The sequence below is a fragment of the Buteo buteo genome, chromosome 10 (genome assembly GCF_964188355.1).
Source record: "Buteo buteo chromosome 10, bButBut1.hap1.1, whole genome shotgun sequence".
Classification (NCBI taxonomy): domain Eukaryota; kingdom Metazoa; phylum Chordata; class Aves; order Accipitriformes; family Accipitridae; genus Buteo; species Buteo buteo.
The window spans coordinates 42,651,275-42,678,954 of record NC_134180.1 but is presented as its reverse complement, the minus strand read 5'-3'; the positions used below and the strand labels follow the sequence as shown (position 1 = coordinate 42,678,954).

General features: G+C 39.4%; 1 protein-coding gene across 1 annotated transcript in view; it reads right to left on the bottom strand.

Annotated features, from left to right (window-relative positions):
• Window positions 1-27,419, bottom strand: part of LEPR (leptin receptor) — a 46,058-nt gene extending 18,639 nt beyond the window's left edge. Inside the window, exons 1-10 of the mRNA XM_075037312.1 lie at window positions 27,287-27,419; window positions 21,946-22,004; window positions 18,920-19,228; window positions 17,747-17,864; window positions 10,680-10,885; window positions 8,148-8,293; window positions 7,304-7,448; window positions 4,152-4,448; window positions 3,861-3,978; window positions 720-919 (exon numbers count right to left, since the gene is read on the bottom strand). Of these exons, the coding sequence (XP_074893413.1) occupies window positions 720-919; window positions 3,861-3,978; window positions 4,152-4,448; window positions 7,304-7,448; window positions 8,148-8,293; window positions 10,680-10,885; window positions 17,747-17,864; window positions 18,920-19,228; window positions 21,946-21,985 (1,579 nt within the window). The 5' untranslated portion in view covers window positions 21,986-22,004; window positions 27,287-27,419. The remainder of the gene's footprint in view (window positions 1-719; window positions 920-3,860; window positions 3,979-4,151; window positions 4,449-7,303; window positions 7,449-8,147; window positions 8,294-10,679; window positions 10,886-17,746; window positions 17,865-18,919; window positions 19,229-21,945; window positions 22,005-27,286) is intronic.
• Between the last annotated feature and the right edge of the window lie 261 nt (window positions 27,420-27,680).

Sequence of the window (27,680 nt, the reverse complement as noted above, 5' to 3'; positions counted from 1 at the left end):
AACCACAAGGTCACCAAATTAATAGTAATAATAGTAATTCCCATACCCCACTTAGCTATAATGCACTGAACTTTGCCTTTCCTTTCCGTGTCATTCACTTTTGCTTACTCTATTTAAACTTTGAAATGCAAAAGATAATTCGGTTTAATTTATGTTCTCTGTATGCATGCTTCCTCACACACTCGCTGTTCCTGCCTCTTGCTTTTATACAAGTTTAAGTGTTCTGTGTGTCACAAAAGAAACTTTACAAAAGCATGCAAGAGCATGCACAGTCCCTATGATTTTAAATTACTATATAACTGGGTAAGTAATACAGGTAGTGCTACACGGTATCAAAGGATAAACTTAACTAATTGAAGACTTCAGAAAAATTAAGATAACCAAGAACCTTAAAAATAAGACTGCCTTTTTAAATATAATACTTGCATTTTCTGTAGATGTCTTTTCAAAACACCCAAGAAGATAAACATGCAAAACTGGATGTTTCATTTTATAGGTATTAGCTGCAGTTACAATCTGCTCCTGTGCCAAGGAAGATGTATGGAAATAAAATTTAATCCAATATCTTTTAGAAGACAATATCAAAGCTCTTATGTTTTTATGTTCTTTCCACAATCTAATTTATTTAAAAAGCTTTGAAGAAGTACTTTACCTACACCATATAAGGAATGAAATCCAAGGTCACAAGCGAAGACAGACATGCACGAATCTTGACCTACCCACATCTGCTGGAACGACACAAGTTGGTGAGGATTCAAGTGTTCCTAGTAAGTGCTTGAACTCTATCCACATGGTATATCCAGATAAAAGAAAAATAGGCTGAAATGTGCACTCGTAAGAATGATTCTTCTGTAAATGGCATTCTTTCACCTCTGATTTTGGAGAAGTACTTGGAAAGTCAGAACAATAAATTCTGCTCCTTAAAAGAGAAAAAAAACATTCAGTTAATACATTGCAACTAGGAGCTACTCATGGCATCAGTAAAATAGAACTCTGAAGGCAATTAAAACAAATGGTGTCACTGGAACCATCTGGGGTTTTTGGATGATTATTTGGACAGATCTTGAACTTGAATCTGCACTAAATGGATAAATAACACTGCAGCGTTACTCCTCAAAGCTTTGGCTCTTAGCCTGAAAAAAGCAGGACGTGAAGGCTCTTCCCAGTGCAAAATCTTTTGATAAGAGAACAGCAACAGGAAGAAACAGGTACAACAACAGCAGGCATCTCCAAATACTCATAAATCATGTTACTCGAGTGGTATGTATTAGCAATAAACATAGCAAGGCAGATCTCCAGCCAAGAATTTACTCCAGCCGGGAATATGACCTTCAAAATACTAACTGGTGTCCAGGGGAAAGCTGCCACGTGGACCAATCCGACATGTATAGTGAAGTCTCCAGAAGATGGAAATCCCATAAAAATAGCAGTTCTGGAGGGCGGTATTAAAATCCCACATACAGTCAGTATTGCGTCTGGCAACTGAAGAGAGGAGACCTGGACTCTCGATAAAATGGCACTGGACATCTTACTGGTGACAGAAAGGAAAGTTTTCAGATTTCTCCTAATTTCTCCTAAGCTTGTGCACAGCTCAGACTTGTGGTAAGAGTGGCCAGATAGGGTATTAGTTACTCAACGGAGCCACAAAAGTTACACTTAGCTGAATCTCTCCTCTTCCTGTCAACATAGCTAATATTGATTAAACTGGTGCCTTGTGCTTTGAAGGTTTAGCTTAGCATTCTCTGTTTTTACAGGATGATCATTTTTGTGCTATTTCTGTTGGCAGCACTGACTGTAGAGGAAGATGTAGTAACAACCCAACCAAAACAAAACACCAACAGCAAAGCTATCACACGACATTACTGTAGAGCTTTGGATTTCATCTGTAAAATGTAACTGCAGCAGTAACTAAGAAGAATAGCTGCGTGCTCCTGGAAAACCTGACGTGTCTGATGTCGATGCAACACATCTAACTTCCCACTTCCATCGTGAGGACTTGCCTGTGTCTAAGCAAATACTAGCAACTCCAACACATTTATGGTGCCTCTTACAATCAAGCTTGGGCAACTGAAAAACCTGACCATTTCATTTGGTTTCAAGCTTGTAAACATTCAAGTTCCTCCTGTATTTTTGTTCCTAATATGCAATAGAATGTTATGGAAATGATACTGGTGTTTTCATCACTATAAATTTTTAAACATCTTATACTTCAACTTTTTGGGAGTCACTACACTCATGCGGTCCCCCATGACTTTTTTTTTCCCTCCTCTTTCAGAAGTTACTATTAAAAAAACAAAAAACAAGAGAACAAAAAGAACTATCACAATAAATACTAGCGTCTGGGAAGCATTTTCAGTCTGTTTTAATGTTCACTGTTTGCTCTAGCAGAACACTGTAACAAATGTACAGATATCACCTCCTATTAGAAAATAACATTTTTAGCTAAAACTGAACTGTGAAAAAGTGGGAATAAAAAACATGGCAAGAGCAGCATGGCTTTTATTTCAAGCTCTCTGTCCAGCAGTACACTCATTATATTCATATTTGTGAAGACAGTTGAAACAAAACCTACCTTAGTAGTCAGCTAGTCACTAATCCTGCCCTAAAAGCCTCCACTTGAAGTCTCAAGCATTCCAGTTATTACTTTAGCCCACAAAATCCCAAGAAATATTCACCTGGGTACTACGATAGTTCAAAACTTCAGTCCACCCCCAACAGAGAAGACAGTCCAGCTTTCCAAAGGATTAGGCCCTCAGGGCTGATTTAAGCTTGTTTGCCAAAACCTTTGCATATCCAGTCCAGCAGAGCAGTAAAACTAAAGATTTTTTCCTCAGGAAGGGTTGTCTGTCTATCTTGTTTATATAAAGACTAACACAGTTCGAGGAAACGCTCAAGCTCAATATATTAGTAACTCAAAGGGATTTTTTAGTTTCATAGTAAAATATGATCACAGGCAATATTTGTGCACATGAAGATAAGGATGATCACACCACTGATTTAATAATCAGGTTTGTATTTTGCAAACAATAACGTATTTGCTCCACACCACACCCCAGTTCTTCTCTGTCCAAAAGACAGACAAAATCAAACCAACTACCTGAAAACAAGCTAGGCCAAAATACCTGACCAAAACCATGGAAACTAAGAATTGCTGTAGCCACCAAAGATGCTACCTTCATAAAGCAATATTCCCTTTATGAATTAAGATTTGATTTTCTCTTTATAAGCAAGATTTTTTTCCATCTGGAATGAATTAAATACCATCCCTGTATTTTTATCTACTGTCTCTATATAGAAAAAAAGATACAGAATTATAGAAAAATCTAAGATTGAATGGAGACCTCAAGAGGTCTCAAGTCCTACCTCCAACTCAAAGCAGGGTTAAATTCAAAGTCAAATGAAGTTGCCCAGGGTCCTGTCCAGTCAAGATCTGAAAGTCTCCAAGGACAGAGATTCTACAGCCTCTCTGGGCCACTGCTCCAGTGCTCAGGCACTCTCACTGTGAATGGTTTTTTTCCTTATTTCCTTACAATTTGTAGATACGAGCAACTAGAAGAGTAATTTTTATAACTGATATAAGCAAACACATCTGCTTTAAGAGCACTGGCTTCCAAGCTGCATCTACAGGTTTTACAAATGCTGAAAAACATTGTAAGTAGAATCCATGTTACGTACTCGGCTATCTATGGTGCCCTTTCTGCACACATAGGTAATACCTCTGGAGTTCCAGTTGAGAAAAAGTCCAGCTTACAGAAACTGAGGACATTTTATAATTATTATTACAGCAAAGAATCCTGAATAGAAGTATTTCCAGAGCAACACTTTCCAAACATAAAGACTGCATTAAAAGCTATACATACCTGTAGTATCTTAACTGCAAGGAACTCCCCAGGAGCAATGTGTTTGGGTTTGCAGACCATCTACAAGTCATTTTAGTTAAGTACCCATCCGTTTCACATGTGATATTAATATTCACATCTAATTAAAACACATTGAAAGTTTATTAATAAAGACATAATTTTTTATACAAAAAACATGCATTACAAATCATAACTGCTCAATAAAAGCTAACTGGCATTTAAAGTGGAAATATTCTGACCTTACTATTAAAATGCACCAAAAATACGATTTAAAATCATCTGGAATCTTACCTACTACATATAATTCAGCGTATCTATGATGACATTCCCTATTTTGATGACAACAGTATAACGCGTTATAGAAGAAACTTCCTCTAGGTTTTGTTGCTTTCAAGTTGAAAAGAGTAACTTTGCTTACGCGATCATTCACAAGCGTATACTGACTTTCTGGGATTTCTTCTGCTAAATTCAGCCACCAGACAATCTTCTTGGACACTACAATCTTGGTTTTGTTTTTATAGATGCAATGAAAGGAAACGTTAGAACCAACACTCGTCAGTATCTTGGGAGGGAAGTACAGGACTTCAGCTACACAGAAGGGGAAAAGGAGAAAAATATCTATTGAGATTAGAATCTGAACAAAAAAAAGCATAAAAGCATATGTCAATAGAAAAATATTACTATCATCCAGTTGTATTTCTAAATTTCCTAATTCTTAACTATTATTAACAACTATAGGGGAGAGGGGCAGAAACGAGCCTTTGACAGTCTCCCTCCAAAACTCATGTTTCTAAATTCTGATAAAAACAATCTTTAATATCCCCAGGCAAACATTAATTAAGTGAGCAGAAAATCACTGGAGGGTACAGTGAAAGCAATACACAGCAGCACAAGGGAAACACGGAATCATACAGGCTCCTGTAAATTAAATCTTGGGAAACTAGATTAACATTGCTGCTTTTTACTCAGCCCACTTTTTTAAGGCATCAGGTCAGCTTATTTAAATACTGCAACAAGTACTTGCAACCTAGAAAGGGTTAGCTTCTGTAACTCGTCTCACAAACACATACACCACAAATCTTAAAATCACTAAAATTGTCCTCAGGTAAAAGTAAGAGAAGAGTGATGTTCGGGTTGGGGCAGAGGGGGAGGAATTAAAAAAGAAATCTAACTCCTTTAACCCTGCAAGAATGTTGAAATCCTATGGTAGCTGAAGCATTATTGTAATACTGGAACATAGGTTTTGATAGAATTGCTAATCAGAACTGGGGGAAGAGAGGATTGGGGAAAAAAAAATTTAAAAAAATCAAGCTTTCCAGTAGTTATTACTCCTGCTCCTATTGAAGTCAGCAGGAGATTAATGTCTCAAAAACTTGTTTTACAATCTCAGCAGTGTAGTTAATACCAAATGGTAGCAGTGATACAGTAGGCAATTCACCTAGGCATAAAGATATGGAATTTGCAAAGCATGTAAACATGCATAAGCTCAACCTCAACCAGTCAGGTACTTAGGGAAGCCACAGGTGTTCCACACCTGCTGAAAAGGAACAGTTTGCCAAAGATCAACCCAAAGCCAGCATGAAAATCCTTAAAAGGTCAGGTTTGCCTTCCACAGTTGAGGAACCACGTCAGATATTTTTAGGATTTTTTCCAAAATGCAGGCCTTCTCAGATAGCAGAGCAGACTTACAATATTGTCAAAGACTTTCATGTTAAATATAAATCAGAACATGAAACTGGTCAGCTGTACAAAAATATAACTGCCTGATTTCAGCATTTACTCTGGCGGTGTTAATGTGCCTCCATGAATGCAAGGCAGTGTTCCTGTACCAGCTGCTTCGCTGCTCCCAGCTGTGCTGCACACTCCACTGTTCTTTCATTGGCTCATCCTAGCATTGGCCAGTGGGAGAATATGCCAATTTGAGCTTCCTGCAGTGAAGAAATTAATCTTTCTAGGCTGCCATCAGGTTTGTCACAATGGGATTATTTTGGTGATGAGATGTATGTTTAATACAATTACATATCCCATAACAGGATTAATAAAAAATAATCTAACAGTATCTACTGCACCTCTTTTACATCCCTATTTCTCAATACACTCATAAACTCTTTCTAAAAATATCAGTATATGCATATGTGAGAGAGAATGTGTATTTACCCCCCAAAAATTCTCAAAGCTATATAGTTTTACATATAATGCACACACACACTTTTTTTAATTTTTATTTTTTTATATATATATAGATATAAATCCAAAAGACTAAGGGCCAGTTAGGCCTCTAGTCATATAATCAGGCATCCTATGTTTCATGCTTGATTGCCACGAGGGTCTTTTCAGCCTTCTTGGAAGAGAGCTCCTTCTGCAAAGTTTAGTTATTTCCCTGGTATTTGATTTAAGCACATACATTACACTATTTAGCATACAGTAAGCAGGTGTACATATAAGCGCCTAGGTAAAGCACTAGTACTGTCATGTAATAGTTCAGAGGATACCTGTGACAACACAGACCAAAACATTTCCAGTTGATCATAAGCAGAGCATGGAAAAATACAATGCAAAAATCGTGAAATCTTTAGGCTGACCCAAACCAGCTCAATTTGCAAAGCAAATCAGCACTCCTGATAACTGACCAAGGATTTGCCAAACAAAGTTTCTTTCCCTTCCTATATACTCCAACCATGAATGAAAAGTCATTATGATCTACCATTTTAGCAGGAACTATGTTGATATAAAGAACCTCATTAAATCATAAGACCCCTTTACTCAGTCCAAGAGAGCTCTTACTGTGTGCGACATGTCAGGAACTCACCCTATTTGGGTAGTAAGTTGAATACAGTATATAAGATAATATGCTTAACATTAAAGCCACATGCATTGAAACTGACTGACTGGGGCTATTATGTAGTTTATGAATGGGACTCAGCATTACAAACCAAGATGGATTAGGTTAAATCTACAAACCTGAAACTATGTTCTGTGCTTTCAGTTCAGCTACAAAGCCTGATCCTAAACTAAAAGTTAGAGAAAGCATTAGGAGAAAAATCTCATATTGTGGTTAAATGCTGCCAACTGTCTTTTGAAACAGAAAAAAATCTTAGAAAAAGCGCTGCTTCTGGGTCTGAAGAGGTCCTTGGTGAGCAAGCAACAGGGCCAGACAAGGAGGTGTCATGGAGCTGACTGTGCAGTCTACATGCATTAGTCCAGAACTCTTCTAATGCAAGGTTTGTACAAAGGAAAGAACAGAATCTCAGGCAAAGCTGCGCAGAAAGAGAAGCAGAAGGGTAAAGAACTTCCACAGGATTTTTCAGCCCAACTCTTGCATACTGTACCTCCCTGGACAACACATGCTCTCAAATACTCGTTCCACAAAACAAAACAAACTGGGAAACCTGTTCTATTCCAAAAGACTACTTACTGCACGTAAGCGACTGCACGTGACCTACCTCCCAAGTTGAGATTATATGGTGTGCTCCAGTCACTCCAGAATCCTGGACCATGGTGATTCTTGCACCGCACTTGAACTAAGTACGAAGAATCAAGTAGTTTATTGTCTATGGCCAGTGAGGATTCTAAAGCAACTTGAACCATCTGTTGGATTACCAGAAGCCATTATTGTTGTATAATGAAACAGGAAAAAGTAAGAGACAGAGGAAACCAAAACAAATAGTCCAGAGAGTAGTTTTTAGGTAGCAAGTTGGGTAAAAAAAGCTTTCTTCTTTAAATTTACTGTAAATTTGAATATGGTAGAGGTTGCGTACCTCTGTGGAAAACATGTTATTTCATTATGGACTGCTAATTAACAGCTGCTTTTCATTCCAGAACCAGCTGCATAGTAGCAACACAAAAAGCAGTTCACTAATAAAAACTATAAATATTAAACATATACGCATGTATCATGGAATTCGGGGCTTGCTGAAAGGAGAGTGCTTTGCCTTTAGACTTCACAGAATCTAGCATTTCATCCAAAAAGAAAGATGGGAGTTTGTTTTTAAGAGCAATCAGGAGATGGGTCTTTCATCATTGTGTAGAGGCTCTCCTGTCTAACAGATGTAAAGTCCAGCTTGCCAACTATACCACACTCTGTTGACATTTACCAGGGTCTAATGGACACATCAGCTCAGGAAAAACCAGTGTGCCGTGCCCAGCTCCACCAGACCAGCCACGTTGCTCAACCCACCAGAGCCACTGCCCAATGACAAGGAGGTTGGTAAGAAATCCTGGGCTCTGGAAGAGACCCGCCAATCTGCACTGCTCCGTCGTAAATGAAAGTGAGCGGAGCTGACTCACCTGCCAACCATTTTGACCTGAATTTGCAGAGATCTTCACTTCATACTGAAGTGGGTATGGCATCAGCACAGGGTCAGACCAGCAGATCTTCACTTGACCTTTCTCTGTCATTTCTAGATGCAGGTTCAAAGGAGGTTCAGGCTTTACTGTGGACAAATTAATTGACAAGTTTACCACTAACCTTATTGCCTGTGACTGCTGGCAGTAATGGGTTTTTACTGATTCAGAAGTCTCTTTCACACCTTTTCTTTAAACCCAGTTTTCAAGAGCTGCTCTACAGCTAGTGTACGACAGAGTAATGTTGAGTAATATCACTGGAAAAGTGCACCCTGGCACTGTTATACAGTTATCAGGACATGCTGTTTGACCTAATGTTTGCCTTAAAACTACATTAATTTCTTGCCTTGGGCCACGATTCTTCCCAGTAACCAAGCACTAACCTACCTGTTTTGCTGAAAAGAGGACTGAGGGATGGGAGTGCTCAGCAAAGCAATTTGCACAGCTTCTTAAGATACAGGAGGTAATGTCCTCATATGGTACACAAAGAATTTCTGAATACTCCCATCCCTTCCACAGTGATTATGGCTATGAAGGAAGGTCTCCAGGAGAGCTACATTAGGGCAAAGTAAAAATGGAGGGGTTTAGAAACTTCCCACAGGGATGAAGAGAACTCTTTGGAGAGGGAAATGGATGGGCAATTTAGAATGATGATTAGGATTAGATTCACTCTTCCTCGAACAAAGGCAAGGAACACTACTTTTAGCTGTTACTGAGACCTTTTCAAATCATTGTGTAAGTACAGTGTCTTTTGGTTGACCTTGTCCTCACTCACAGCTCTGAGTTTCTCCCATGCAAGAGTAATATCCTGTTAAAAACCAATGCAGAGTAAACAGCACGTGCAAAAGCTGAAGAGAAAGCATTAGGCAGTGGGCACATGTTCACATCAAGTACCATCTGGACTGGATGTCCACAGCCTGCACCCACCCCCCCAGATATAACCATTACTTCCATTCAAGGCTTTATGCTGTCTACACTATGTTTTTGCTAACCTGGAAAATATGAGTGCAGGAGGCTGGGAAAGGCTCACAGAAGTAGTTTTAATGGGACAATGAAAATGATAGTAACCTCCATGTAGGTGAAGGTGGGCTGGTAGCAGTAACCGAGCTGGCAGAGTTCGGAAGATGATGCACATCCATGGTGCTTAGCTTAGAACTGCCTCCTATCATTTGAACCCGTGATCAGACAACACATTAGTCTTTCCTGGAACCTCCTACCGCTCCTGTGGGGTCCACTCAAGTAAGAGTCTGCCTCTATCAATACAAGATTAAATACAAAATAGCCTTTCGTTGATCTCTCAGCTCTTCAAGGTGTCTCATTTAAGTGGTCTTACCGGAATCTCACTCTGTTTACCAAAAAGTTGTTATTATTTTCAGTATAAATTCACTACACTAAGTCAGATCTTATTTTATTATTACTTACATACCATCTCAAAGCAATTAACTTAATGAAGACCAGCAGGAAGTGATTTGGGAGGAGGTGTGACTTTTAAAACAAAAATCAGTAACCTTTACATCACATTTTCGTGAATCTTACAATACAGATAATGGTGTCTGTTCTACTGATGCCACCTGTTCTACTAATATAACCTATAAGCAAGTACAATTCTACATTACACAAGTATTCAGTTTTACTTTCAAAATAATTTTTAATTGAGCTAAATCTTGGCAGAACATATACTAATATTATGCATTTTAAAAACATACTTCACTAAGCAGAACAAACTAATTACATAATTTTAAATATTGGCAGATGCAACTCTGAATTTTTAATTTTTTCCTGCAGCATAATTTAAAAGCAGCATGATGAAAAATGCAATCTCTCATCTTCAAAACTAGCCCACCCAGGGACCTTTAACTTATTCTGTCTGCAAAGCACATCAGTTAGAAGTTTATAAAATTTCTATTTTTTTTCCTCACAGCTGACAGAGTCCCTGCCTTTTTGAAATTTGCCAAGATCTGCAATAACTGTGCATATTGTATAGCAACACATATCAAATTCATGACAGTATAGTTTTAACTTGATTAACTACAGAGGAATGTTTTCCAACTTGGAAAATGCTAGTATTGTATGTGTAAGGAAGAAAGCATCAGGACAACAAAGCTGCTTGAGAAAATAGGTGGGTTTATTTGCCAAGTAACTTTAGGACCAGCTTCCCCCCCCCCTCACTTTTTAATTTAAGTCCTCAGCAGCATAGACAGATAAGCTCCACCACTGCTCCAGACTCAGGCACAGAGAAGTCCTGATTAGAAATGAAAGCTCAAGTATGTTGACAGCCTGGCCTTTGCTCAGTATGGTTTTGTACCAGAGCCCAGACAGGCATTAGGCACCTAAGAAATGTGTACAGCACCAACCTGAGTAAGTGAGACAGCACCAGGGAGCCTTCTCCTTTTCTGTCTGTGCCCTCCTTCTCCAGAACGGACATCCTGCTGCTGTTCTCCATTAAAAAAGGTTTAAAATATAGGTCATACTTACCTATGTCTATGGGCTTGACTGACATCAAAGGTGACCACAGAGGTGTTACACCAATCATCATCTTCAGCCACATGATGTAAGTGTAGTTGAGTCTCAGAGAAGGCACGCAGCACTCACATTTGTCATACTCACTACAGTCGCACTCAGCAACCATGACAGTCCCCTTTAGAGAGCTTGTAGATACATCTCCCAGTGATAGCTCTGATCTACAAGGGAAAAAACAAACCATGAAACAAACCAAACCAGTATTTCTTTCTATAGTCTATCTCAATAGAGGAGGTTTGCCCATCTGGATAAGGTTTATTTGGAGAAAAAAAAAAAAATTAATGAAAAAAGTAAAAAAGGCAGTAATTGTAACCAATTGTTTTTACTTTGCTGCTTCTCCTTTTAAAATGGTTTCCAAGTAAAGTAAATATGATTTCATGACAATTATTCCTAAGGTTTGACTTTAAAACCAAATGTGTTACAATACTAGACGATACCTGCAGTTTAGTCAGACTAGTTTCTGATTCTTGATGGTAACTATTACTAGATACTTCTTACGCACACAAAGTTAGTTTGCATTACAGTGCACTAATTGGCAGCTCTCTGCCATCCCCATAGAGATTATGTTCTAATTCCTATTCATGAGGCACTGAAATAATATCTAAACAATTCAACATTCTTTCCAGCTTCTGCTACAATTAAGCATTACAAGTAATAGAATAATCAAAAAAAACTATTCAAGTGAAAAACAAGTTTTGGAATAACAAAAGGCTAAAGAACTCCACCATTCAAAACACATTTTAGCACTTATTTTCAACAACTTACAGTATTTGGGGGAAAAAAAAAAAAAAAAAAGACACCTGTGTCCTCCAAAAGTCTTAACATTGTGCAGTTAACTCCAACATAAGGCTTTAATTATTTTTATGCACAGCTTGTTTCTGTAGATAGTCTAATGTTTCCTAGGAAAGCAAATTATTTACTCACATGCATTACTACTATTGTCTTGGACAGGCTCACGGAAAATATTTAGAAAGTAACTTACTGCATTTTACTTTTATTGCTTCTCAGAATGAAGCTGAATTTGACTTAATGTTCAGATTTAGTTTCAAGCTTTTTTTTTTTATTATTATTATTATTAACCCTCCTTCCTTGAGAGTTTAACATACATGGTTTTTGATTACATAATCCACTGCAAAAACTGTATGGTCTAAGATAACCTTTTGAAGTTTCAGAAGCTAACAGCTGCATGGGCATAAAGTAAGTTTCATAAAGAGTTTAATCAGATTTTCTAACAATATGATTTCAATACATTTTAAATGAAATAAATGACAAAGTAAGTAGCATATAGTGATGCAAGCAATCATGCATGATGTCTCTTAATGACAGTTAATGTTTTACAGGATACCAAAAGAGCATACACATTCATATTGAAATACGGGCCATCACATTTAGTTTATATCTCTGAAACATATACAATTTTCCTTGGGTCGACTACAAGCAGCTGCACGAAGAGGACCCATACTATTTCCCATGTACACATGAGTATGCAAATGCTTTTCAAGTATGTTTTACAGGCATTTTTAGAGAAATCCTTGTGCATGATTACTCTTTTATACATGTTTTCAATCTCCACTGACTTCAGTCAAACTGTTCTCAATTTATGAAATAAATACTGCACAAGTGGGCACAAAGCTGCTTCTATCCTAAGAGCAACCAGCAGTTCCCCGAAGTATTCTGCATTATCATTTCTATTCCACAGATATTCTCTGGGCTCTTTCAAACACAGATACACGTTTATGGTGTACTGCAGGTATTTGGTGACACAGGCCTCCTTAAGGTAGTGAATTTAATAGCGTGAATACGTTGTGGCCAAACTTCTCACAGTAGCAAAGCCAAAGCAAATCCTGAAGTTAAACCATCCTGGATTCTTTCCTGCTTTTGACATTTCATCCTTACAAAAAAAGCTTACGTTTTGAATTGTTCTGAAGTTTGGAATTATTTCTGTATAGTAAGGGTTTTGTTTTACTAATTCAGAGAAAGAAATTGAAATTAATAGAATAAGAACCTTTCTGTAAAATTTTTAAACAGTTTTATAGTTGGTATGACTCATTGTAACACTTGAATTCAGGGAGGGCAGAGAACTCTACATTGTAGGAGAAGAAAGGACAAGATTTTCTGGTTTTTGTTTTTAGTCAACTTGGTATCTAGTACATTTAATTGACTGTAGAGCACAGGGGAAATGGGCATGACTCACTGATCCCATTACCATAATCTGCCCTACTTAAAAAAGAAAAGGTCAAAAATTGAAGAGAGGTTGGAAGCGAACAAAAGGATGACGAATTATGAGGAAGAGCGCATGCAAATCATGCTGACTGGGACTGCAAGGGAACCCACAATGTACACACATGGATCTCCTTGAATCGGGGCCCCATTCCCCTTATCTTTCACTGATCACCACACATACATTATGCATCCACCTTGTTTTTAGGAAACTCTTTGAAGCTGGTTAACACCAGGATTTTCAATAACACTATGCCCTCATAGCACCTGTACTCTGCAATAATGACTCCATAAGCTATGCAGGTTCATATGCATATGTAGTTTACATTTATTAGTGCTACAGTCAGTCAATACTGACATTCCTAAAATAATTTTTACCAGGACTCATAGACTTTAGGACACAAGAATTATGGAACCTTATACTGATGGTATCTGGCAGACATACAGCTTTTAAATTACTCGGAATATTTTTGTCTTTATAGTTGTGGCTCCACTTCTTTCTCCTGAATTTCCTTTCAAAGACTTCGCAGAATTTTCTTTTAAGTTTCTCTGCCTTTTATTGCTGCTCGCAGATTTTATTAGTCTCAAAAAACCCACAATCAATCCATAAGAATGTAGTCTTTTCAGCAAACCATGTCTTTAATCTGATCTATCTGGAAAGCAGTTACCTCCACCCCCATCTTTCTCCTAATCATTCCTAATAATTATTTCAATTTTTAACTGTCAAACTGAGCTCATTTGCACCCAGAAGACCACCTGTGTACAGGGAAAAAAAAAATAATGCTAGAGAGCTCCTCCCCATGTTGTGTTATGCCAATATTGTGTTTCAAAGGCCACTTATTTGGGAGTAAACAGGCATAGGTTGTTATTTCTCCCTGCTCCCACCATACAAACCTTTTCATTTGTTTACTATATAAAATGCTGTGTGTAGGAATGCAAGTGTAAGGAAAATCCTGGAGGAAAATCCTGTGGCTCCATGCCAGGCAGGTCTTCCACCCCTTGTGACAGAGAATTACCAGTATCTCACTTCTACGCTGCAGACTTCTCTTACAGCTCACCACTTCTGCAGGCAACCAGGGCAAAGCAAGGGGAAAGACCAAGCTATGTTATCAGATGCCAGGTCTGCTCCTGGAGGAAGATAGCTGGATACTAAAAAACAGGGTAATGAGCTCTGCATTTCCGCAAACTGGCAAGACACAGGGACTATCTCACAAAATTGAGTTTGGGATAAGAGAATAGATCAATGGAGGGTGTAATTGTGAGAGGCCTCCACATCAACTTACTCCAAATTGCCTGGGCTAAATGTATGAGACCTGATTACAAGTAAAACAACAGAAAGCCAAAGTATTTTGGAGAACTGTGGCAGCCTGGGATTGCACGAGCAGCCTGTCATCTTCAGTTTGGCTGCAGATGGATCCAGTCACAGAATAACCGTGGTTCCTAAACTGCGGATACCAACTTTAGAGGAGCTCATGCTTATAAAGCCCTCACAAGTTCAGGAGAGGTCAGTGACTTCATTCAGTAGAATGAAAGGAGAAATTTGGGGTAAACTTAAAGCAATGGGCTATTAAAAACTGGAGTTTTTCCATCAGACTTGCAGCACACTGAGAGAAGCTATAAATCCTGGTTCAACAAGCACTTTACATCGCGCAACAGTGATCAGATCTAAGCCAGATCCAAATTGTGGTGGGGGGAAGGAAAGACAGAGGGCTTATAAAATATACGAGTATATACTATGTCCCCATTCAGTTTTATAGTGCTGGCTGCTGGAATTGGAGAGCTTTGTCTTGGCACAGAGAGGTAAGCAAAAACCAGATAGGTACTAAGCATATGAACTTCTGTGAACGGACTACCAGAGCCCACCTCTGAGATTCAATTGAAAACTAGTGAACTGGACTAAAGTTTTAACAGCTGGCAGAGAAGGGAGGGACAATGCGCAAAGGCAATGTGACTTTAAGCTGGAAACACGGGACTAAAACATAAGACACTGCAGAAGAGGGGGGGGGGGAATAAATAAAAATGTACTGCATGCCCTGAACCACAGAAGTAATTAACATTGCAACAAGGGCATGTGCCCAAGGGTTGCTCTTCTTTTCCACTCCAAACACTGCACTTCTCAGTTGTGCACAAATAGTTCTTTTAGTCAACACCTTAAGTTAACACCTCCTAAATGTTTTGTATTTTGGTGCACAATTCAACCATACTTCAGAAGGTGTCGTTACTTATGCTAAATTAATCTGTGGCCCTGTGATGAACTTCTAGACTTCAGACACTGCAGAATGTCTTTAGTGAATTTCAATCAATTTCTTGCAACTGGAACACCTAACCGAAAACAAAAGGTCAAAATTGTTTTAGGAAGAAATACATCAACTTCTACAATTCCTCTAATTTCAGGAAAGGTACATCATCACATTTAGGTAGCTATGTTGAAGTGTATCAGAAATAAGGTCACCACTGTAACTCTCCTTTCAATATTTCTATATATTGTGTTTGTGCAAGTGCTACCTTTTTTAAGAATTGATGGAGCAAAGCTGTCTGAGGTTCTAAGGATTTTCAATAATTATATCTCAATATATTTTATATATATAGTAGCTCTAGGACAATACTTATTTGAACTGCAGAACATCTGATGGCTGCCAAGCTCATGAGAGGATAAGTCTCTAATGAAAGGTTAATATTCAGCTTCTCCAGCTGAAGAAGGCTCAATGCGTAACTGATGCACTCAACTAAGTCACCAGTCTTGAGGCAAATTGCATGATTTATCCTTAAGAGCATGGGAGCCTAGGCCCAGAACTGAAGGAGAGCCTCACAGGTACTTCAAATAGGTCAGAAATATGAGTACACCATATACATCACCATCCGCTGAAAGGGCAAATTATAATCAGTGCTCAAAATTAAACTGGCAGCATTCATCTGTGTCACTACGAAAGGATCCCTAAGGCTAAGTGATTCCAGTTAATGTAATTAACCATCAGGGTTTACAGCATTCCTAGAATACATACAACTGGAAAGATCATTCACTTTTGGTAGACAATCAACCTAATGTGTCTAATTAAGTTTCAGAATAATCTTTCTCCTCCCAAAGACATGCTGCTAGGGAAGGTAAAAGCCCTATTATTACCCTTGCTTGAGCTTCTTACAGAATACTGTCATAACACTGTTTTGGACAGAACAAAACATTTTCTATTCAAAAGTAACTTGATATCATTTACAAGCAGGCAAACTGTGGATGTGTAAAATAAGAGGATACTTCTTTAATGCTGAAAATAATAAAAGCTGCTGAAGACCCAAGATTTTTTGTTGTAGATTCTTCTAGGTCATTATTTTTGTACATTGCCTGTCCTATATGTGAGAATTCTGGCTTGATCTCCAGACTCCCAGGGAGTAACACATGCCAGGAACGCATATTTTTAAAACTGGGAACGTTTTCAAGGTATTTTGGCTCATGTGAATAAAATGTTAAGGTATCAGCAAGCCAGCAGGGAAACCTGTCACCTTACCAAAATCTGAAATGCTTTGCTAGCTGTTCCCCCAGAACACAGGGACCCTAAAAGAAAAATATTCATATGAAACCTGGAAAGTGAAACAAGTTCTCCAGTGTCAGGGACTGCACTGCATCTCTCCTTTGCAGCAAAAAGTAATCAAATACAGAAATGCCACAAGGACTCTGGTGAGTCCATAGGGCCTGCTCTCATAATTGCATGACACTCACTGAATTCCCTTCATAACACAAAGAACGTCTTCATCCCAGCTGGGACTCGAATCTGTTGTTCCACAGATGTTAGGCATACCAAAAAAATTCAATATAGAGATTACTACACTAGGATTACTGGCAAAGATTTTTCTATTGCAGTTGAGGCTGGACGGAACAGAGGCAAAGTCAGACGTACTTCTCCCACAAACACACACATAATGGTATTTCAGAAATCAAAGTAATGAGGAACACTGGAAATGGGAACCCACTCAAAATGTGATTTCAGCTTTAGAGTATTATGTCAACTAAACAACCATATTTATTAGTAGTTAATACACCTGCTTTCTACCCTGACTACAGGGATAATATGTGGCAAGTGATATCTGGCTTTTTAAGTAGAAGTCATCACTTGTAAATTCAGCTAATTCAACTATTTATGTTTATCCTGTTTCCTAATGAAATTAAGACTGTGTGGTCATGCTATTCCTTCCAACCTATCCGTAATTCAGAAAAACCAGTGTGGTTTTGTAAGTGGAATCAAATAGATCTTTTTACAATCTAATCAAGCAGGTCATGTATACAAGACCTGCCCACCCCACAGTCAGGACGATTACCATCTATTACCATTCCAGAGAATATTTACCACAGTGACAACTGCACAGGTGGGTGTCTCTCAGAGGCATCAATGTGGTTAGAGTAGCATTTGGCATTGTTTTAAATGCAAAAGTAACATAATCACTTCCACAGAGAGAGCTTTATGGTCAAAAGCACAAAAAAGGCAGAACCAAGATTAACATTAAGCAACTGTAACAGCAAAGACATCTTAGCAAGTCAACACTGATTTCATTAAAGCATTTTAAGAAACATGGGAAGGACAGAGGAGGGGGATTCTCCACTCCAACTATTTCTCATTTGAAGACAGAAACATAAACTTTCCATACTGACCAAGATTACTTTTAGATAAGACAAAGGTACATAACTTATCATCTGCTTGCAAAGCTAATGCTAACACTGTGCTGCGAGCTTGAGAGGCCAATGTTTATATTTTAGAAAATGCTTTCAGAGTTCTAATGCTAACAGTGACAAATTTAACAGAGTTTGTACTTACACAGCATATGAAAGATTAGCCTTCACGTCGGCTCTCAAGTACAACTTCAAAAACCGCAGGCTACAAACTAATAGGTCCAGCTTGCCTTGAGTCCAGCATTCAATGTTCCAATTTGAATCTGAACAAAAGAAAAGGATTAAACATCTCTGAACTACATTAAAACAAAACAAAACAAAAAAACCCAAACCAAAACCAAAACCAACTGAAGAGCCAGGATAAAATTCACTTACAAAGAGAAGACAAGTAACATATTCACAAAGATGAGGCTGGACCACAAGTGTGCAAATGTTTACAAATAATCCTTGCTGAATTGGGCACCAGTATATGCCCTTAAACAGCTAACAACCTATGTGATACTGCTGCATTCTAATTATTAGAGAAGGAATATATTTTACCTGGCTTTACGGACAAGGCCATAAGGGGAAGAAAGAAATTAAGCTGCTGCTGCTGGTTGAAGGTTTTCCTACTGTTAACTGGTAGAGCCTCTACGTGGCTGTACTGCATACACTTTGTGCACATATATGCAGCTGTACTGCATACACGACAGCAACAAATTTAGTGTGGCAGTCTCTAACAGAGAATTATTTGTTCCATGGGACAGTTCTTGTAAAATGAAATTCTACTCTGCTGAGGTCAATGAGATTCCTGCCACTGATAGCAGTACGCCAACAGGCCATTATGCTGCTCAGAGACTGTGGTTTACAGGAGGAGAAAAACAGCCTAGGAAAAAAATAATTCAATCTAATCCATGTACAGATATTTACTAAGGCATCACAATCCAGGCAGAAAAAAATGGCACTTGCTCTCCATCTCCCCCGCCTCCTGAAGGAGTTTAAAGCCCATATCCACAAAAATATTTAAAATATTTCTCATAGCGTCTGAACACCTTTGAAGATCCGGGCTTACATCCTTATATGCAGTGCTACATATTTTATTCAGAATTTCCCTAGAAAGGCAGCCAACTTTTTTTTTTCCCCTTTGAAACTGCTATACAATCTCCTTCATCTTCCACCACAGACTTCTGTGAGGAAGGATTTTACCATACTATGTTGTCTGCTCTGGATAAAAACAAATACCCATTAATACAACCCACTCCCCCTCCTCCCAAACAACAAAATACCCCAACCATTTTTTGAAGAAGTAACTTCTTATGCCCTTGAACGGAAAACCTACCTATTTCCTGTGAAGCAGAGATACTTATTTCTGAAGGAATAAACTTCCTTGCTTGCATGCTTGCTCTGTACAAAGAACAATCAATGTCGCTATCACTCCAAAGGCAACACAGAAAACTTTCTTCATTCATTAGCAAGGGAGGCTTGGTTTCGGATGCTCCATGGTCTGTCCTCAAACCAGACCAGCTCTCTACCACTCCAGCAGAGAAAGGACTCAAAAATGTCTCATTCAGCAGCATACAGGGTAATGTAAAGTTCCTGGGAGCAATTTGATGGACCATACAGTGGGCAACTGCCATTTGAAGAAAGTCTGCAAATATAAAGGCAAAGATATTGGAAATAAAAGAAAACGTTCATATTACTTGACAGTTAAAAGGCAGGGGCTGATGTTATATAGAAACATGTTCATTACATAAAAATCAGACTATTTCCAGGGACTATTCTCTGAGTTGCAGAAAAAATCACTAAAAACATCCCCTCTGAACTGGTGTCACAATTGACAGATGCCAGCCTTCTCCCCCAAAGTCACTACACCTAACTTTTTTTCAACCTCTTAAAATAATTCAAGACCAAGACTGTAGGGGAAGCATCAATTTGGGGAAATTAGCTTATACTAATTCAAAATACAGTGAATCCTAAACCTAAGTTCACACACGATACAGGTATGAGTCTCACCTCCCCCTGTAGCGCTGGGACACTTGCAATCCAGCTCTTGTAATACAGCTCCATTACCACAGGAAAAATAATCCCATTGTAAATATAACACATAGTCACATTGTAACTGTTAAATACCAAAGAATAGTATTACAAGAATATATGACTGGATGTGACCATGCAACCCCAGGGCATTATCTGAGAAATGAGATGTAGGAAAAGAATAATCTTTTCCATCAGACTGAGATTCTTCAAAATAAAATCGCTCTGACCACAATTGTAGCTCTTGTTGGTAAGTCATAGCTTGAATTACGCTAACAATGATTTTGAGAATGATGAGCATGTCGGTTTTGGAAACGGCTTACTGTAAAACACTGCGTGAATTTCACAGATTAAAGCTCTAGTTACAGAAAGGCATGTGGGTCATTTGTTCACTTTGCATTTAGCTTAGTAAGGGCATAAATATTTTAAGCAGTTCCTTAGATAGAAATTAATTGATGCTGTATGCCTTGCATAGCCAAAACAAGAAAAACTGCATTTCTCTACCACTGTTCGATTAACAGCACATAAGCATAAGCTAAATAATATAAAAACACAAAATGAAAGCTTTTAAAAAAGTACATGCATGCTATCTTAAAAGCAGACACTTCGTTACTATGCAGTGTGTTAAAGCGACTTGTTTTCTCTTTACACAGATTTTGTATTGCCAGACCCCTGAAGGGTTCTGCTTTTTCCTCCACTCTCATTTAACAGAGTTTGTGCCTCTGTAAATATCAGCTTCATTAGGCCTCCTGTCTGCATGCGGAGGATTCAGTTGACCGAACAGACTATTAGTCCATAATACATGATTAAAAAAGGACAAAAGAGTAAGTGACATGACTGCCTATGAAGCAGGACAGATAACTAACATACTACCCAATTCTCAGCGTCAGTTGGGGGGTGGGAAGAGATTCCTGCCAGTCATCTCTTTTTCTAAAGATTGCCCCTCACATATCACACCAGACAATCTCACAGGATTAATTAAATCCTATAAAGTCAAAATGCATGCAGCCACTTACCACTTCTGCAGAAGTCTTAAAAAAAAAAAAGAACTATAATTCATTACAATACAGAACGTTTAGCACAGGATTGCTATAGCTCTTAAATATCCATTAATAAACAGCAGCATGCATTAAGAATGTTTTCCTGCTACAGGTGTAACCGTTTGTCCATGACACGGACACACAGGAGGCCATCACTTACAGTTCTGTCCCTCAAATAGTGGCTTATTTCATGTCTGGGTTAACAGGGCTACAAAGATGCCAGCCATGGCTATTTGCTTATTCAGAATCAGACAGAGATGGCCACTCAATAGATACATTGACTTTCGGTCATTACAGGCCATCAGGTAGTGACAAACTGCTCTGAGGCCTAATGAAAACTCCCTGAGGCATCCAGGTTTTCTAATTAAAAGGTACACAATATGTTTAGATTACATAAGGTGTTTAAAAAAAGAATGTCAACAACACAGTATTTGATAATTGTATTTGAGTGGATAAAGGCACATATATAGAAAGATAAAGATAGATGCATATGTATATAGAAAAGATAGATATAAAGATGTATATGTATATAGAAAAGATATAGAAATCTAATGATTTATTCATCTTTTGTGAAGATACAAGATGACACAAATTTTGAAACTAACTTCACTGGATTACAGCATCTGCTTTCTCCCTGAGCATCATCACCAAAAGTCTTTAAATAGTTCTTATTTTAATCAAAAAAATGAAAGGCAAACACCAGCTGTCCCTGAACAGCATACACCAATACTGTTACAGACATTTCCCAATTAGAAAACCAGTTTATTATACCCAACATTTGCAGTTAATTGAGCACCCTTTAACAGCACTGTGCACATGAAAGCAGGAATGTCAGCTAACTAAAAAAGCAGAGCTCAAACTCAAAGTGACACCCTGGTTACACTGAACTAAACAGAAACTTTGCAGTTTTGATGGAACCAGGATTTTCCCTTCTGCTTTTGGACCTATTAAGGTAACAAAACAAACTGCCCATGACCTTCTACCTTATCAAATTTTGACTGGGGCTTTTATTTGAATGCATCTTGACTCACCACATACTTTCTACTGATGTTTTCTGATCTTAAAAGTCAGTTGCACTGCTTTTTGGGATAAGACACATAGGCTCAACCCTGAGAATGTCAACATTTCAATTCCACACAATGATAACATCAGGTCCTTTGTACATTCTAGTTGCATGTTGTGATAACATACTAATCAGCAGCATGACTTGAAACACCACTGTAAAACAGAAATGGTGATTACTCTTCATTCTACATGATTTCCAACAGACTTATTTTTTTTAGTAACTTACCCAATAGCACAAACATGGTCAGAACGATTTGCCAACACATCTTGTTTTGTAGAGCAGATCTGAAAAACATATAGAAAATTAACTGAGAGGTGATAATTATCAGCCTATTATTTCACTAGGATTTCATTTTGGTGCACTTCAGTGAATTTGATACTCACACCTTTGTAGGCAGAAAGGAAGAATAAATCAGAATGTCATTTGAGAAAAAAAGCATTGCTTAGAATATCAATTAAATATCAATACAGCTCTTCTTTCATTGTTAGAGCTAGATAGTACTTCATCTCTTCAAGCTTTTGCTGGTCATTGTTCACCTTCTGGGTTTGGTCATCTGAAAGGCACTACAAATCCAAACAACCTAAAGGCCCAGGAGATACTCAATTTTCGAAGTGCAGCATCCACTCGGGCACCCATTTCAAGGGTAGAGATTTCACTGTTTTTTCATTTCAGGTATTTTGTTCTTTTTTATGTTCATCCCATAGTTATGTAAATTCTCTTAAAACCCAAATATAAGCATTTTTATACTTTAAAAAAAGCTCAGTAGAGGATATCAGAGTAAAACATACAGAATTTGGTTACTGTTGTAGTTAACCAGAACTGAATGATTAGTAAAATTTACAGCTCAAGTCAGACAGAGAATGCTGGGGCAAGAAATAATATTTAGGGAGTCCCTCCAAAGTATTCTCATTCCTTAAATATTTCTGAGAACAATTTCCATGAGAACTTCTATGTTGCTAAAAGAACTGGTGCCAACACTAGGTAATCCACTGGCCTTTCAGTTTGGGAGTGCATGTACTGTGCTATACATACGTATGCACTGTACGATACGTACAGACTACTGTGGTCGGAGAGTTTCCGTACTGGCTACACAGCCTCGAAGGAAAGCGTATGTGGACACAGAAGACCAGAAGGAGATAAAAAGGGTGATTCCTTCCTGGTTTTTACCACTCCTGTCAGTGCACAGTCTGAGTACATCCCCTTTGTCTCACCCAGGGCAGCGCCTCAACAAGCCTCGGCAGAGTGGAGGGTCAGCCCCACAGAGGAACCAGTGGCTGCTAATAAAACCAAAGAATTTGGTTACAATAAGGAAAGCCACCCTCTGCTCGAAGCCATCCCTCCTCTCCCTTTTGCCCTCACCAGAGACTTTCATATGACTGTCCAGTGACCCTGACACTGCTTTAAGCCTTGACCATGACTTAAAGCAGAGGTGATTCAATAGGCAAAGCTGAAGCAGCAGACAACTGACCAGTGAAGTTACAATATTTCAGTATTCTTGTCTCCCTGCAAGCTCTCCCACAAGGAAAGCCCTTGCAAATTTAGCTGAGGCTGGAGACGGAGGCAAGCCATTTCTTCAGCACAGACCATCTTCATTTTGGTCTGCAAGATGAGTCAGTCCCATCCACTTTTCTCCTCATTCACCCATTATAATCAGACTACATTTTAAGCTACATTTTGAGCAATTAAAGAGGAAAGCTCAAAATTTCAAAGGCAGTGCTTCACAACCCCTACTTCAGAGGAAAATCTGCCTCTCAGCACAGCTGTTAGGAGGCCAACCTTACCTGTGACTCTTCCATTAGTCTGTTTCCTAATAGGTGAGCCATGAAGGCCAGAGGAATTATCTAGCTACAACCTTCTATTAAGTCAGTCATTTCACAAAGATACAGGCTGGGATTATTTCCAAAGGCCTATGATGGAAGCTATCTAGTTTTTTCCCAAGTTTCTGACTGAAGAAAAAAAATAACCTTTTAAAATCATTTACTTGACACAAGCATACACTACTCATACTATTAAACGTATGGTTTAATGAAAAGCAGTCCATGTTACTCTTTTAAAGGTGCAACAAAAATTTGCTGTTCATAGCTCAACTACTTCTCAGGAAGAAACTGGCAGAGATCACTTCCATATGTTGTACAAGAAAATCAGACATATATTTGAAAAGCTTATAAAGTTATCAATATGTCATGGATGCTATTGCAAATGCTTTAAAGCTCTCACTTTCAAAACAAGTAAAAAACTTCCACCATCAAGAGCTCTAAATAATCCATAAAGTTAAGGTCCATCACTTGCTCTCCCCATCACAGGCACTGCAAGAAGCAAAAGCTGTCACCCAGATATCTTAGTCCTATTGCTCCTAGATGTTTAAAGGAAAAGAGCCATTGTTTTGGTAACTACACATATTTCGTTGTACTATTTCAAAGCACAGTGTGAAGCATCATCTCCCATTTGATCCTGGAAGTAAGAAGACAAAGAGTTAATTGTGTTAAGAGCAGCTGCTGTGTTAGTTTCACCCAAGCAATACCTACTGCAGACTGAAAAGAAAGCAACTACAGATCCCCAGAACTACACACATCACAAAGAAGGAAAGTTGTAATTATGCAGCCTACTGAAGATAAAGGCATTTTCACTTCCTGCTGCCGTAAAAGTGACCAGATAGAGCAAAGAGCCTCTGACATCAGCACTAATTTAACCATAATTAAAAATATTTGGACCAGAAAGCAGAAATGCAGCTCGAGACATCTTCTCTTCCTACTTCTACTGCATTTTATTGCCAATTTTTACAAAGGTCTTATTTTTCAATCCTGGTTCCAACAATGTTCATGAACAAAAAACAGCACTGTACATAGTAAAAAAGCAATGTAAGCTGCATGTAACCAGCATTAGCTTCTTTTCTGTTTGAAGTTTGGTATCACTTGTGTAAACTTTACACAGGAATTGGGTTAAAACAGGTATCTACAGATAATTCCCAGGGCAAGATGAATGTACTACTGGACTGGACAGGACTACCCAGTATCTCTTCTAGTGAGAATATTGAACTTAGCAGAATTCCTAACTCCATTGTAAGAAACAATACGAGTTTTACAAGAAGTGTTACAGGAACAGGAAGTTAAATAAAGGAGAATTATTAAAACTTGTAACTATAGCCCCATCCCAGAGTAAGTTAACACAGCAAGGACAAATGGTTTTACGTGTGGCTGGGGAAGTATCCATACAAACGGAAGGAATCAGGGTGCATTTTAACACATTTATCTCAACATGCTGCATTCTGAAACCACCAACTTCACTGTTGCTGCGTACAAGAAATATTCCCACTTTATAGGTAAATAGTATGTGCCTCTGCATGCTAACCCCCACAAAAGAAACTTCAGCAAGTACAGTCTTTGCCCTGACAATTAAAAAACAAAACACAGCAGATACAGCGAGCAAGGAGGACACCAGTGAAAGTAAGATCTTTTTTCTTTACACCGTGGCTGAGAAGTCATACAAACCATTGGCGTATTAGCATGGAAAACATTTTCAGCACAGCCTGAAACAAGCACGGCTGGTGATCCACAAACACCTGCTCACTGGGCATGGAAAACGTACTGGAAGTTTTCCTTTTCCTTCTGGAGCCGCCTTTTTTTTTTCAGTTTCTTGTCCTGACAACTTACATTTCTGTATGTCTCCTTTCTGAACCACAAAAAAAAAAGGGTTACTGCGAAGAGGACTGCAGTATGAGGCAGGTCTACCTGTCCAGTTGGAACATCAATGAACAGAGGGTGGCACTGGTGACTAAGAGTGCCAAGCCTCTACAACCCGTCCTGAACTAAGCGGAGTACCACAACCCTGACACCAATAAACTCAACTGTGAAATTCTCACGGCTTTTACAGGGACAAAGAGACTAAATGAGCAAATGTTGCAAGATCAGAACCTTACATATTAGTGGTTTCCAATGAGCAATTTCAAAGCCTACAGAAATGTATAGAAACTCAGTTACCAGAATCTCCTATTTTTCCTCAAGTAATGTACCACACGCACATACAGGGTCTGGAGTTCTTTTTTCCTTTTTCTTATTCCCACCCTCCCCAAAAAACAACAGCTGCTCATTAATGGGAAACAGGAACATAATACTGCAAGCATACAAACTGTCCCTGACTTTTGCAAGCACTCCACTACAGCTGTTTTTAAATATTTAAAAGATCTCTATAAAGCATAAAAATATTTTAGTAATAATGCTTATGCACAGCGTCTTCTGGCCTGCTCTTTAAGGGCACAGAGGACTTTCCAGTCCTGCTGGTTTTGGCAAGACCAGTGGTTCTTGGTCAGACCTCCTGGGCATGGAATTTCATTGCATTTGTTTGTCATTTAGTAGATGCGTAAACATTATTAATAAAGAGTTCAAATAAGTGGAACATACAAACTAGCAATGAATAGGACTTGCATTGAATAATTCTGCTTTTTAATACTACAGCTTTAACCAGGGCAACCCAAGTTGCACGTCTCCCCACACACCAAGTACAGTAGGACTAGCAGCAGAGCTACCCTCGTCTCACTTGTGCCCAACAGCACAGCTACAAAACCAGGCTCCAAGTCTGCTGACGGAGCCTCTCTTCTGAAACTCGACAGCAAAACGTCCCAAACTCGAGAGAGTTTCTCCAGATTGCACCATTTCTCTTGACTGTACTGAAACCACCCCCTCATTTCACAGACACCCGCGCTGCTCAACGACAGGTTCCCTTCACCAGCCCACGGCAGAGACGGGGCGCAGAGGATCCCGCAGCGCAGCAGTTGCGTTTGCTCCTGCATCTCCACTAGTGGTGAAGTTTGTGCACCTCATGACGCACAAGTTGAGACACTCAAATTTCATAAATATTCCTGATTTTAAGTCAGCAATAGGGAAGAGCGTTTTTAATAAACGCTCGCTCTCGCTGTTTTTCACTGATGAACATACATTAGTTTTTCCTTACGGGCAGCTGGAAGCAGAGGTCCTGTAATTATCTGGCACTTAAAACTCCTTCATATCATAGCCATACTTGGTAGTTAGGGGCTCTCGGTGTTTCCATTATAAACTCTATTTATAAATCCCGTGTCAATAATTAACATTAAATTTCCAAAGTGCTCTTCTATCAGAACGGGATATAATGGCTTCTGCAGTATCAGTGACTCACAGCCCACATTCGGGGAGATTTCTTTTTTCTTTTGCTTCAGACACTAAGCCTCAAGAGAAAAAAAAAAAAAAAAAAAATTAAAAAACCTCACAGGTCTGTTTTGGGTACACCACGCCACCCTCCAAAGTTGCCCGGCCCTTTCGAGAGCTGATCTGTGAGGGAAAAGACCGCTGGCTCACCCACCGGCTGCGTTCCGCTCTCTGCGTGTGTTTTGGCAAAAAAAACACCCAGCAATTCTTTTACCCTCCGGCTGCCCTTTCCCCACTACCACGCGGGAAGGAGCCGGCCCGCCGGGCTGAGGGGTGACCGCTTCACCTCCCCCACGGCCGGCAGGAAAAACGGGCGGGAAGCCCCCAGCCCCGCGGCTGTCACGCGTGGCAAAGCCGCCCATTACAGAAACGATAGTAAATTCACCCACCTACTTCGCTTCGTTCCCGGAGTCTTAACCGACAGCCCACGGTCATGTCTCGCCGCCTTCGCCCGGCGGCCGCCGCCGTCCCGCCCGCTCCCCTCAGCAGCCCCGCCGGAGCCCGCGCTGCCGCCGCCGGACGGTGCTGGCCGCGGCCCCGCCTCGTCCTAACGCCCGCCCCGCTCCACCTCACGGCCGGGCGGCGGCGGGGAGAGGCCGGTGACTCCCCCCCCCGGGGGTCGGGGACGGGGGGTCTCCTCACACACAAGATGCCGGGGGCGGTGCGGCTTCGGAACGCGGCCCGAGCCTCCTCACAGCGCAGGGAATGGGGGTGGGGGGGGTCCCCTCGAGCGCAAGTCTTATGAGGAGCGGCTGAGGGAAATGGAGGAAAGGAGGCTGAGGG